Source organism: Bactrocera dorsalis, chromosome 2, assembly GCF_023373825.1.
Source record: "Bactrocera dorsalis isolate Fly_Bdor chromosome 2, ASM2337382v1, whole genome shotgun sequence".
NCBI classification, from domain to species: domain Eukaryota; kingdom Metazoa; phylum Arthropoda; class Insecta; order Diptera; family Tephritidae; genus Bactrocera; species Bactrocera dorsalis.
In genome coordinates this window covers 64,726,466-64,741,007 of record NC_064304.1, presented here as the reverse complement: position 1 = coordinate 64,741,007, position 14,542 = coordinate 64,726,466, and the positions used below count along the sequence as shown (strand labels likewise).

Genomic DNA, 14,542 nt, shown 5'->3' with positions numbered 1-14,542 from the left:
ATTGGAAATAATGCCACAATATTCCCCAGAATTCCGGGCTACCTAATTTAATTACGATAGTTCATTAATGTACCTATATATGTACAATAAGTAAAAATGAAAATAAAATAACCGAACAAATCGGTGTACGAGAGATCCCATTTTTATACGTTTCACAATATCTTATAAAAAATATTATTATTTTTCATACAAATGATATTTTTTATGGTATATAAATAAAATAATGGAGGTAGCTAACTTATATAAGTTAAGTTCTTCTTTATTGAATTTCTAAAAGAAACTGATACATAGAATCTTAAAAATACCCTAAGCTAGCTGTGGTTCAACGGCAGCGGCGTCGGCAAAGTTTAACGGATGTTGAATGGTCAGCAGAATTGAAGTTGATTATTGTTGTTGATATTATTATTTATTGATCAGCAATAATGTCGATCACTTTTGGGAGTTGCAGCGGATGTTTGTTTATGTTATTCAACTTTAACAACATTGTTGCAATGAATATTGTTGAAATAAATATTTGTTGTATTAACTCTCCCTCCTCAAATTCCTACTTGTCCTCAAGTAGCTTTAAAAGTATGGTATGTTATTAAATTATGGTTGGACTGATCTAGGAAAATTGTTCGTTTCACTCACGATTTCTGTCGGAACTTTTCCAATTTGTAGGATTAGGTTTTCCTTTGGCTTTATACAAAATTTTTGTATTACAACTATTGCTATAATAATTTGTAGGATTAGGTTTTCCTTTGGCTTTATACAAAATTTTTGTATTACAACTATTGCTATAATAATGGCCGATAGAAAAATTATAGCTATTCGGTTCGAGGAGGAATCTGTATTTATTTGGTCTAATTGTTTCCTATTTTTTATGTTGAGTGTGTGTAAGGATTCCAATGATAATATTTGAAGACGATCCAATTCTATTGGGGTCATTTGGATGAGTGGTGCTCCGGGTTTCAAAATAGTTTTCTCCTTGTTGCTGAATTCTTTATTATTTATGGTTATGTTCTCATTCCAATAGTGTACGAGATATTTCCTTTCAGATGATGGGTTATATTATTCTGTATTAGACTGCCGTTAAAGTTGTTAAGTAGGATTAAGCTGTTGTCAATCTCTTCGATTTCTGGGATATGGTCTGCATTACTGAAATCACACAGCGATTCTTTGCCCTCAACTAATTTAGAAATACATTTGGATTCTCTTAAGTTAATGGTTATATCTTTTTTACAAATTTTTATATTGTTGGATATTTTACAATTTTTTGGTACTTTTAACATAGAATTTTCGGACAAAAATATTTCATCTGTTTCTAAGTGAACTATTTAGAAATACATTTGGATTCTCTTAAGTTAATGGTTGTATATTTTTTACAAATTTTTATATTGTTGGATATTTTACAATTTTTTGGTACTTTTAACATAGAATTTTTGGACAAAAATATTTCATCTGTTTCTAAGTGAACTATTAGTTTATTTTTTACAACTGGTTTTATTAATAATTGGTTGCTTCTAATTCTGGAATTTTTACAATGTAAACTATAGCTGTTTTATTATGTAAGACTGATACTTCAGCGAACTCTAACATTTCTTCGACTGATAGAGTTGTTATATTATATTTTTGAAATGTTTTGTGGACTTTTTGTAATTCTATTTCGTTTAAAAGTAAAGTATTTATTATATTTTGTTTTGCCCATTGAGTTGCATATCTGACATTTATTATTTCTTCTTTGATTAGTCTTTCTTGATTTTGGAAACTTATTGCTATTTCATTATTAAACAAATTATCTTTCTTTATTGCATTTTTTAACATATTTGAAATTGTAGTTAAGTCATTAATTCTATTCTGTAGTTGTTTATTTATAATGATCTGGTTGTTATTGTTTGTATTAAGGCTATTTAGATTATTTTGTATTATTAATAGATCATCATGATCTGGATTTCCTGCAACATATTTCCAGGCTGATACAATCCAATTTATTGATCTAGTTTGGCGGTCTTGCAAAGTGAGTGTATTTAATGCAGTGAGTGATTGTACTATTTCGTGAGTTAGAGTATGAAAGAGATAACTTGTTTTAAGATCTTTAATGGTATGTTCACGAATTTTTAGAAGTTCAATTTCTATTTGCTGAAGATCTATTAAGTGGATTAATTTTATGGATGACGTTTGTAGCTTCCCTATTCCTTTATAGATGGTAATGGTATGTGCGTCTGTATAGTTCGTAATGTCGAGATTTGCCTTTGCCATTGGCAACCACAATAAGAGTTAAATTATCCTGGAACTATCCTGAATTATAAAAGGTTAGAAATAATTAATTTTTTTTTTGAAGTTATACTTCTTATACGACGCCGGAAAAGGTTGCGATAGATTCTGGTTGCGCAACTTCCATATAAAAGTAACGCAAAGTTGCGCAACCTTGTCTGCGAAGATGTGCGAGCAGCAAGCGAAGCGGTGACAATCGGCGATCGTTTGTTCGTTTCTTTCGGCACAGCTCGGCCTACACAACAACACAACACAATGTTCCATGCTTATGCTGTTGTTGTTTTTGTAGAACAATGTTTAAATTTTTGGTTGGTGACATATTCACATGTGTGCGCATATGTATGTTTGTATGCTTGTGCATTATTGAAGTTATACTTCTTTTTCTTTCGTTTGTCTTTCATTTCTGCGAATTCTCAACTATTTTACGTATGTTTTGGTTGAAATACTCTGCGTTGGCCTTTCAGAATCACACAGAATCATTTCTGTGGTTTTTGAAACTGACCCACGAGGACGAGGTATATGGTTTTATCTGGGAGCGTGAGATTTAAGAAAATCGTTCGCTTACAAGGGATAAAATGACTTCTGAGTGGCGATTTTAATGAATAAATTCACAGAATCATTTCGGTGCTTTTGGAAATCTATACTAATAATTATTTTTTTCTTACTAATAGAAAATAAATTTATCACAGCAATATACATAAACATATACATAATATTGCTGTGATAAATTTAATTTCTATTAGTAAGCAAAAAATTAAAAATAAATTTATTAAGACTATACTTCTCAGGGCATCACAGCAATGTTATGTATATGTATATACATATTATGCATATGTATATACATATTATGTAAATGTATATTGCTGTGATAAATTTATTGCGAAAGCAAATGTTCTACAAAGTAGGTATATTCTATACTTAAACAAAATTATTAGAACCATTGTATGTTTCTTGCATGAATAACCAAATCATACTTAAGTCAGCGCAACCTAATTGTCAATGGTGGTGTTGGTGGTAAGCGCTTGGAAGGTCAAGATGCTAACACAGGTCCCAGGTTCGAATCCCGCCAGAATAAATTTTTAATTTTTTGCTTTTAACATCGTATACAATACAAATTAATATTTTTCTTACTAATAGAAATTAAATTTATCACAGCAATATTATGTATATGTATATACATATTATGTATATGTATATTGCTGTGATAAATTTATTGCGAAAGCAAATGTTCTATAAAGTATATATATTTCTATACTTAAACAAAATTATTAGAACCATCCTATGTTATACTATAACTAGAACCATCGTATACAATAAAAATAAATATTTTTCTTTATTTTAATTTCTATTAGTAAGAAAAATATTTATTTGTATAGTATACGATGTTAAAAGGGATACATCTTCTATCAGTGGCGTAACTATAGGGTGGCAAGTCGGCAAAATGCCACGGGCCCCCAGCCCAAAGGGGCCCCCGGTCAGAGGAAATCTCAATTCCCAACATTTATTATTACACAAAAACATTACTTAAGTAAAAAAAGGTTTGTCTTTAATTTATTTGTTACCTTCTTAGTTGCATACACAACTAAAAAAAAAATAAACCTAGGTATTAAACTTTCAATGCATTAGTAAAAAAAAAAATTTAACCCAGTTTTAGAAAGAATGGTCAAAATTCAATTACTCGTAATAATTTCGGAAACATGTGTGGACAAACATACATCAAAAATGTGTATATTGGTTTACATTCATATTCACTGGGCATGTCTCAGGGTGTCTCGCTGAGACTAGGTATACTGCCGGCATTAAAATCAGTGTTGCCGTTTTAGCGCATTTCGCGCTAGATAGCGCAATTCTAGACTCTTCAGCGCTTTTTTTTCTCAATACAATGCGCTAAAAAATATTTTTCGGAATCTAGTAGAAAATTGTAAAAATTATTGACGATCGTAAATTTAAGCCAATAAGTTAATTGTCAGAGCCGTAAAACTTTAGGAAAATAACGAGCTGGGAATTCCCCAAAGGATTTAGTATTCCCCGACCACAATGTTATTGATGCGTTTAATATTTTGTCTTTTTTTTACATTAAAGTGTTATGTTATGACTGTCTCTGATTTTACTAACAGAGTTCAATTCTTAAGAAAAATTGCCACACTTTTATGTTGCCTGAACACGATTTGAAGAAAATGACTAAAACTGTAAAAAAAGAAACGGCATCTGGTGAAGGCACACCAACCGCACCCGAACGTAATGATGACCAGAAAGATATTCAGTTATTTAATTTAGTTGATTTTGATAAATGTAATAATGGTTAAATAAATTCACATAAAAACACATCTTCTCTTATTGCCATTAAAAATTCACAGCTAAAATTTAGCGCAATTTTGAAATGAGTTTGGTGTATTTTTTTCTTTCTCAAACGGCAACACTTTTTAAAATTTATGTTGGTAATACTTGCTGATGCTTGGGGAATCCCCGATTCGAGTTTGTATATATGAAAAACTCCACTATTGTATTACGCAAGAACTCACCAAGCAATTAGCAGTTTATTGTTGTAAGAATTGGTTGTTTGTTGCAAGTGAGGATATATTTAATTAGTTAATTGTGAAAATAGGCTGACAATGTCTACTCGGTAAGAATTTTATTCTAATATTTAAAATAATTTATACTATTACAATTATTTTAATTTTTAATCTACCCATAAAATTAATCATTTACGTCGTCGGTAGGTATCGGTAGTAAAGTTTGAAATCACAAGTTACGAAATTATTATTTAAAATAATGATTCTCATCGCGCATTTCAAAATCAATTCACTATTTTGACATTCGTAACCACCAAAACTATTTCGGTACCTATGTTCATCGTTCTTTCAAAACTTACAAAATTTGACACTTGAATTGAAGTTTGAATCGGTGGACTTTCGTTATAAACATTTTTACGGTCGCTTTTTTGGCATTTGTTAGCAATTAAGTAGATTTTTCAATAAATAAAAATTATAGTATTATTACAAACTTTTTGCGGTTTTGTTCTAGAAAGTATCAGAGTGAAAGCGAAAAACGAAAGCGAAAGAAGGAGTCTGAAGAACAAAATAAAAAGTTACCAAAGCGCGACGGAAAGGCAGAAAATGATGACATAAGTGGCAATATCGCAGGGCCCGATAACAGTGAATATTTAGATTCAGAGCAACCACAACCAGGTACGAGCAAATCTTTAAATGAATCATGTTTGGACATAGAAAAATTAAAATCTTTACCGCATGTTACTGCTAAAGATAACTTTAAAGAACTCAATGATCAAGTAAAACGGTTTGTGATCGAAAACGGACACTGTAAACCAAAAGGCCCCTTTTTAAGGGATAGTTACAATAGATCTTTCTTAGATAAATATTATTACACTGTTTCTAAATCTGGCGTAAAGTTAGAACGTACATGGCTGTCCTATTCTCTATTGCTTTAAAAAGCATATTGTGAACTATGTATGTTGGTTATTCGCAAATAGGGCATCTAAAAATATACAAAATATTTGGATGGAAGGCTATGATGATTGGAAACATATTGTGGAAGCCATAGAAAGACATGAGGCATCGAAAGAACATTTGCATTCATGTTTTGTACATCGACAGTGGCAGTTACATGGAACACTAGATGAAGAGCAAGAGTCCATTATCAAGAGAGAAAAATTTTTTTGGCGCCAGGTACTCACTAGACTCCTTGATGTTACTCTGACACTTTCAACCTGTAATTTAGCTTTTCGTGGCCATAAAGAAACGGTATATGGCAACGATTCTGGTCCAAAAGGAAATTTTTTGAGTATTGTTGAGTTATTAGCCAAATACGATCCTATTTTACAAGAGTTGCTAAGCAAACCTAAGGGCCAGTTTAAATACTTAAGTCCAAAAATACAAAATGAGCTCATTGCTGTTCTGGTTCAAAAAGTGGAAAATGCTCTGGTAAATGAAATAGTCACCGCACCGTTTTATTCCATTTTGTTTGGTACTACTCAAGATATTTCCAAAACAGATCAATTGTGTGAACTTTACCGTTACTGTGTAATCGAGAAAAATGAAAATGGAACGCTCGTAATTAAAGTCATTTTTAGGATTTCATGAGGTTAAGGATCAAACTGCCTTAGCAATGTCCAAGCAGATAATAAAATCCATAAATGACAAAAGTATTTCTCTGAATAAGTGCCGTGGACAAGGGTACGATGGAGCTAATACCATGAAAGGTACTTATGGCGGAGTTCAAAAACTCATACGAGATATAGAGCCAAATGCAGCGTATGTCCATTGTGCTGCTCATAATTTAAACTTGGTAGTAAATGATGCAGTAAAAGAGGTCATAGAAATACAAACATTATTCGAAACTGTGCAACAAATTTATAATTTTTTTGGCCATAGTATTAGACGATGGAATATATTATCTAGTTTTATATCTGACAACAAAAAAGGAGAAACCGTTGTATCATCAAATTCAGTAACATTAAAAACAATGAATCCAACTAGATGGGCAGGACGCTTTGATGCCATGTTTGCTTTAAAGGTTCGATTTGTTGATGTTCAAAAAGCGCTAACAAAAAGCATTTTATCAAATTTCAAATCAGATGAGAGAAATGAAGCTATCTTGCTAAAGAAGAAGGTATAGAACTACAATTTTATTATGTTGCTGGGTTTCCATTGCAAAGTCTTACAAACCATAGACGCGGCTTCTAAAGCACTTCAATCTAAAGCCATCGATCTTTCAAATGCTTCAAAGCGTTTGCAAGTCTGTCTAGAAGAACTTGAAAAGTATCGACATGAATTTGAAGATTTAAAAACGGAAGCAAATAGTATTGCAGTTAAATGGTCTATAAACCCTGAATTTTCTAAAACTCGTCAGAGAAAAGTGAAACGTCATTTTGATGAAATTTGTGAGGATGAACGTCTCCAAGATCCTGAAAGCTTGTTTAAAGTGAACGTATTCTATCGTGTATTAGACATCATCATTAATCAACTTAGATCGCGTTTCCTTGGAATGAATGAAATTGTTTCCAATTTTAGTTTCTTGCAGCCTGCCACTTTGCAAAACTTGATACTGATACTTGATACTGATTTATTGGAAAAGGCTTTAGGATTTGTCCATTTATATACAAAAGATATATCTACATATGTCCTTTTCCAAAGAAATTCTCAGTTTTCGATCCTCTTTTAAACACGAAATAGAAAGGTCATCTTCTATAAGAGAACTTGCTGACTTATTAATAATAAAGAATCATTTTATATCTTCAAGCTTTCCTGAAGTGTGCACTGCATTTCTGTTATTTCTCACCATTCCTGTAACTACGGCTAGTGCCGAGCGATCATTTTCAAAACTGATATTGATAAAAACTTATTTAAGAAATTCTATGGGACAAGAAAGGTTAAGCAATTTGGCTATTCTATCCATCGAAAATTCTATGGCCCGAAATTTGAACTTTGATGATGTCATTAACACTTTTGCTGAACAGAAAGTCCGAAGAAAGGAATTTTAATAATTAAAATTGTGTACTTAAAATAAAATTGTGATTTCAGTTCAATATGTACTTTAAATTAGGTACGTTTAATTAAAAGTGAATAACTAGAAAATCAAGAAATTATAATTATAAAGTTTGTATGTACCTACTTCACGTAGTGATTTATTAGTTAACTCTTACAAATAAAAGTGTATAAATAAATATAATAAAATAAAAAATACTATTGCTGTTGGTTCAGCTTCTTTATATATTGGGGAAGTGGGAGGGCAGGGGGCCCATTCGATGAATTTGCCACGGGCCTCGAACGGTATAGTTACGCCACTGTCTTCTATCCTATATTGTGTATCTGCACATGCTCATATGAGTGTATGTATACGCATGTGCGCGCATTGACTTGCATGTTCATACATTCATATAAGTATACTTATATGTACATATATTTGCATACATTGCCGAACAAATAAATCACAAGCATACAAACATACATATGCGTACACATAGAGAGATGATTACGCTGCATATTCTCTTCCGCAACGAAGCGACGGAACTACTTTCTGAGTCAAAATTCATTCATTTAGACTTTGCTTTATTCTTCATTTTATGTGCATAATAAATTTATAAAATGTGAATTTAAGTTTTCTGGTTTTCTTTCATACAAAATGATATGCATTTCTGAATATCACTAAGAAGTATAACTTCATCCGCGCGTAGGGACTCCACGCACCTTTTTTTTTATTTTTCTGTAAGTTAGACATTTGACTAACTAAACATTTTTGATGTTACTTTTATGAACAACTCTCCCATTTGCTGTAATAATTGTTGTGTGTTTGTCTTCTTTTACAATTTCCTTTTTATATCGTGGTGAAAGTTTAGATCCTAATCTGCTATTTTGCTTAACAAATATTGTCTGCACTGGTGTCTAAGTTTTAATTTTTTTGCGGTCCTTGTTATTCATTCCTTCATTTGAGTAAGTCTGATTTTAAAGGATCTTAAATTTTCCGGATACAGTCTTTGAATCTGTCCCATTATGTCTTCTGTCGTGTAGATTCCATTTGTTACTGAAGGGTTTAAGTACTTTCTCAATATTTTCATTAGATCATCATCAGAAAATGTTGGTTGAAAAACAGTGTGTCTATGGAATGTAGGAAATGGAATGGTAAACTTGTAGTCAGGAGGATGTCCTTTGTAAATAAAAATTTGGTTTATAACAGCGTTTATCGGTACCTCAATGCTGGGAATAAGATTATGAGAAGAGCTTTGAGCACTGTGTTGGGTTTCTGTTATTGAATTAATTTCATATTGTTTTGGTACTCGAGACAATGCATCGGCTACAATATTTTCTTTTCCTGGTTTATAGAGTAATTCCTTATTGTACTCATCCGGGTATGACTTCAATCTTTTAATCGCTATTCCACCTTTTTCCCAATTACAATTATGTGTAAGTGGTTCGTGATCTGTACTTGTGCGTATTTCAGCTTCAACGTTAGTGGTATAGGTCAGTTTGTCATCGGGTTTTGCAAACAAATTTGGGCATTTTTTTAGCAAATGGTTTAATTCTTTTCGTTGATAATTTGCGAGATGATCTAATTTGGGTATAATTGCATTTACTGATTCAAAATTTTTCTCTTTTATGGGAATACTCATGCCGTTTCTAAGGAACAATTTACCTCTTTTGGTGTCAATAATTGCACCAAGTTCCTTCAAACTGTCAGTTCCTAATATTCCGTCAAATGTTCTGAGTGTGGGTAATAAAAAGAATTTAACTATTGATTTTGGATCATTAAACAAATTAGCCATTTTGTAATGGGTTATTTTTATTTTACCTCCTACGGATCCTGCATTAAATGGGGTTTCATTTTGTAGTGGATTCTGTACAAGTTTTGGCTGAATATAATTTCTATTGGATCCGGTATCAATCAGTATTTTAAGCATTTGTCCGCTACTCACCGTACATTCGAAATATGGAAGTGAGGAGTCAGTTATTTCTAAAAAATTAATATAAATAGAATCGGTTTGCTGTTCTTGGTCACTATTTTCAATAACTTCGGTATAGTCGCTAAGTGTTTCATCGTAATCTGTCTGTTCTTTTTGTTCTGAAATAGTTTGCTGATAATCAGCCATAGTTGGCACTGGTTCTTCTGTGCCTGTTTGTTGGTAAGTATCTGTCTGAATATTAAAATTTCTTTGTAGTTTGGCTATCTCGGCAGTGGGCATGGGTGGTCTTTTACCTAAATCAAATTGTGGTCGGTTCATGTAGTTAATCTGCTTAGTTTGGATACTTCTGTCAATGTCCATCGGTTCTGGTCGTGGTTTGGCAACCATAGGACGAGGTGGTTGGTATAATGGTCGTTGTATGTTATGGTTCTGTGCGAATTGGTTACCTATATTAGTAAAATATGGCCTTTGTTGTGGTTGTTCGAAAAAATTATTTAATTGTCTGGGATTCATAGTTGGGTTTTGCGGTGTGTTAATTCTAGGTGGAAGAAGTGGTCTAGCTTGAAAATATGAAAAATGAGGTGTCGGAACCTGGCGTGGTACTAACGTAGGTCTACTGGGTTGATTTCTAAATATGTTTTGTTGTCCTCTATTTGACGCATGATTGGTACGGTATGCTTGATTTTCCAGTTTCAAACATAAATGCAATGCAGTTGGTAAATCAGCAGGCTCCTTCATGCCGATAAGAGGTGAATGTCTCCACGTAATCCGCGAATAAAGGTATCAAGAGCCTTATCCCTGTACAGCTTGGTCATTAATTGTTCCGATTCTCTGCCTAATTCCATACACCCTATCTTACTAAGGATCAACGATAAATGTTTATAGACGGCCTGATGGAATTCTTCAACAGACTGGTTAGCACCTTGTGCTATGGTGGTCATTTGGTACTCTAATGTACCCAAGTCCCTTTTATCTGCATAATGTAGCGTAAGGCATTTGGAGATGGCACTCCAATTTAAAGGTACGTTGTACGATTCTAACGCAGTGTCTGCGTTACCAGTTATTTTATTGCGAATGGTATGCAAAATACCAAAGTATTTTAGCGTACCAACTGTGTGTTCGTAAGTTCTTAAAATTCTGTCTACACTTTTTTTCTATGAGCCAAACTCCGCTGGGTCACCGGAAAATTCTCTTAAACTTTTTACTATGTATGGCACTTTGTCTAGTTCTCCTAAATTACCTAGGTGCTCTTGGTCAATTTCTTGACTCTCTACATTGGTAAAATCAAATGTTTGATTTTGAGTTTGTTGTAATAAAATCGGTAATTGTTCATATAACACTTGCCGAATGGCATTTGTTAAGTCGCTAGGTTGGGTCATATTTCTGTTGTTTTGAAATGTCGCTTGTCTTTGTAACTGTCTTTGTCGTTGGTGGGGATTTTCTTCAATATCAATTAATGGGGGTCTAACTAAATTATTTGGATTAGCCATCCGTTTTATCAAAATTTAATTTTGTATTATTAACTTAATTGGAGTGTTTTACTACCATAAGTTTTTCTTGATTCGCCTTAATCAATCAATATCATTATTTTAATTTATTATTATTGTTTTTGAACACCAGTAGCTGGTTTTACCCTTTTATCCTGGAGGGTCCTTTGGGTAGGAATCGCAGAAATGGGTTAAATTATACTACTTTAGCGTACAAAACTTCGTAAGTTAATTGTTTGCAAAAGTAGGAGTAATTATTTTATTATCGCTTTACGCCTTTTTTAGAAATATGTTATTTATAATTTTAATTGCTTTCAAAATGCAATTAGATATTCATATTTTTTTTTTTTTTTTTTAATAATTTCCACTTTGCTTAATTATAGACTTTAAAAATTTCCACATAATATTCACTTTATAATTTTTCAATATCTTTCACTTTACTTAATTATATACTTTAATTTTTATAGAGAATTTCAAAATTTTCAGATAATATTCACTTTAAAATTTTAATTTCTGATTTAATATAATAATAACATTTTAAAAATGTTAAATTTTCACACTTAATTTTTACTTAAATCTAACTTACATTGCTATTTTTTTTGGTGTGGCTGCCCTTCCTGGTAATCCGGATCTCTCCCGTTTGGTTTTCTTGTCCCTACTAGGGATCCTGCAACGTACTCTTGAATAGAAGGTGTCCTGCGGGCTTGCCTTACAAGACTTGTAGTCTACCGATGTTGTCCAACAATGTCTACTTTTAAGTTTTTATCCTCGTTGGTCCCTGCTCGGGCGCCAGTTAAGTTCTTCTTTATTGAATTTCTAAAAGAAACTGATACATAGAATCTTAAAAATACCCTAAGCTAGCTGTGGTTCAACGGCAGCGGCGTCGGCAGAGTTTAACGGATGTTGAATGGTCAGCAGAATTGAAGTTGATTATTGTTGTTGATATTATTATTTATTGATCAGCAATAATGTCGATCACTTTTGGGAGGTGCAGCTGATGTTTGTTTATGTTATTCAACTTTAACAACAACATTGTTGCAATGAATATTGTTGAAATAAATATTTGTTGTATTAACTTATATACGAGATGACGGTGGTGGTTGGAAAAAGAAAAAAAATGTCAGGTTGATGCAGAGGACATCAAACAATGAGAACGTGCAAATCGAGTTTTGCAAAGAACGTAAATTATAGAGAAGGTCCAACTGCAGACAAGCGTGTGAATTGTTAAAAGCTAACACAATGCGATGAAAGCTAACCGCGTGAAGAGAGCTGAACATTGTCTAAAAATTATGTTTAGCAGTTTGCATTGATATTACAGACGCATATTAGCCTTTTGATTCATATGCTTACACGCAATCATTTGCATTGACATCAATTGTACTTTGTGTATATTTGTGAACACGTGTCCATTTTATTACATTTCGTTGAAAATGTACTATAACGTGGAGCCAATTTAAGATTCGAAGCAAAGCCACATCCTTTTTCACATGGTCTTTCCAACGGATTGGAAGTCTTCCTCTTCTTCTCCCCTGGCGGATACTGCGTCGAATACTTTCAATGCTGGGGCGTCTTCGCCGATTCGGACGACATGATCTAGCCAGCGTAGCCGCTGTCTTTTAATTACTGAACTGTGTCAATGTCGTCGTATGTCTCATACAGCTTATCGTTCCATCGAATGCGGTAATCGCCGTGGCCAATGCCCAAAAAACCATAAATCTTTCGTAAAACCTTTCTCTAGAAAGCTCGTAATATCGACTCATCAGATGTTGTCATCGTCCATGCCTCTGCACCATATAACAAGACGGGAATAATAAGTGATTTATAGAGTTTTAGTTCGTCACATCTCAACTTCCTACTCAGTCCAAAGTAGTACCTGTTGGCAAGAGTTATTTTGCGATGGATTTCGAGGCCGACATTGTTGTTGCTGTTAATGCTGACTCCCACATAGACGAAATTATCTACGGCTTCGAAGATATGACTGTCGTAACATCAGAGACTGACAGTAACGTCAGAGCCCAGTCGCGAGTACAATGACTGTTTTTTGATAACACCAAATATTTCGTCTTGCCCTCGTTCACTGCCTGACCCATTTGCTTTGCTCCTTTATCCATTTTAGAGAAAGCAGAACTAACGGCGCGGTTGAGGCCAATGATATTGTATTAATATCGTCGACATACGCCAGCAGCTGTACACTCTTATAGAAGATTGTACCTGTTTGATTAAGTTCTGCAGCTCGAATTATTTTCTCCAGCAGCGTATTGAGAAGCCTTGTCTGAAAACTCGTTTGGTATAGAACGGCTCGTAGAGGTCGTTCCGGAACTTGGCGGAGCTTTTGGTATTGCTCAACGTCAGTTTACACAGCCGTATTAGTTTTGCGGGGATATTCAGACAACGCGGCATAAAGGCAGCTTCTTTTCGTGCTGTCAAACGCAGCTTTGAAATTGACGAAAAGGTAGTGTGTGTCAATTCTCTTTTCAAGGATATTTTCCAAGATTTGGCGCATGGTGAATTTCCAACCAGTTCGTTGACGGTGGGCTTTAATTTTTCACACAATACGCTCGATAGAATCTTATATGCGATTACACTAGCCGACAATTTTGACATTTTTTTTCTGCTCTGAAACCAAACTTGTTTTTTTATGTTGCTTTGATAAGGTACATATATAATTTGAATATAAAAAAAAATTGCTAGGTCCAGGTTAAGAGAAAAATAAAAGTAAAATTTTTGCAAAAAATATATTGAATATTACAAATTTTTATCCCTCAATTTATATTTTCTTGTACTTTTTTGAACTTCTGCTGTATTGGTAGTCAGGATTATCACGTAAACATATCCAGCAATAGTCTGCCAGCATGCTAGGAGTCCATTTGCCTTGATACCTTTTCTCCATACTCAATATGTCTTGGTGAAATCTCTCCCCATGCTCATCACTGACTGCACCTAAATTGGGAGGAAAGAAATCTAAGTGCGAATGTAGGAAATGTATTTTCAGGGACATATTACACCCTAAAGCCTGAAAATCCGTCAATAGGCTTGATATGAGTTCTTCATAATCGGGTGATTTGGTGTTACCCAAACAATTTTTTACAACCTCAACAAATGAAAGCCATGCTTTTTTTTCTACCGTATTTAGTTTAGAGACAAAGTTTTGATCCTTCATAACTCGTCGTATGTCTGGCCCCACTAAAATCCCTTCTTTTAATTTCGCATCACTAAGTCTCGGAAATATACTTTTAAGGTATTGAAAACCTTCTCCCGTTTTATCCATTGCTTTTACAAAATTTTTCATTAAGCCTAATTTTATATGAAGGGGTGGCAATACAATATTCTAGGGTTCAACAAGACGAAGATTGGACACACTTCTCTGATTAGGTACATAGTCTGT

General features: G+C 33.4%; 3 protein-coding genes and 1 pseudogene across 16 annotated transcripts in view; all 4 read left to right on the top strand.

Annotated features, from left to right (window-relative positions):
• The window catches only part of LOC105233125 (endothelin-converting enzyme 2), a 789,700-nt gene that overhangs the window by 492,385 nt on the left and 282,773 nt on the right, over positions 1-14,542 (top strand). The gene's annotated exons all lie outside the window — the stretch shown is intronic.
• LOC125776616 (uncharacterized) overlaps positions 1-14,542 on the top strand; it is a 468,092-nt gene that overhangs the window by 366,299 nt on the left and 87,251 nt on the right. The gene's annotated exons all lie outside the window — the stretch shown is intronic.
• LOC125776901 (small nucleolar RNA U3) lies at positions 2,715-2,844 on the top strand (annotated as a pseudogene).
• LOC125776757 (uncharacterized) lies at positions 4,753-6,908 on the top strand. Its single transcript, XM_049450311.1, has 2 exons — positions 4,753-4,876; positions 5,278-6,908. The coding sequence occupies exons 1-2, from the start codon at positions 4,866-4,868 to the stop codon at positions 5,699-5,701; spliced, it is 435 nt and encodes a 144-aa protein (XP_049306268.1). The 5' UTR covers positions 4,753-4,865; the 3' UTR covers positions 5,702-6,908.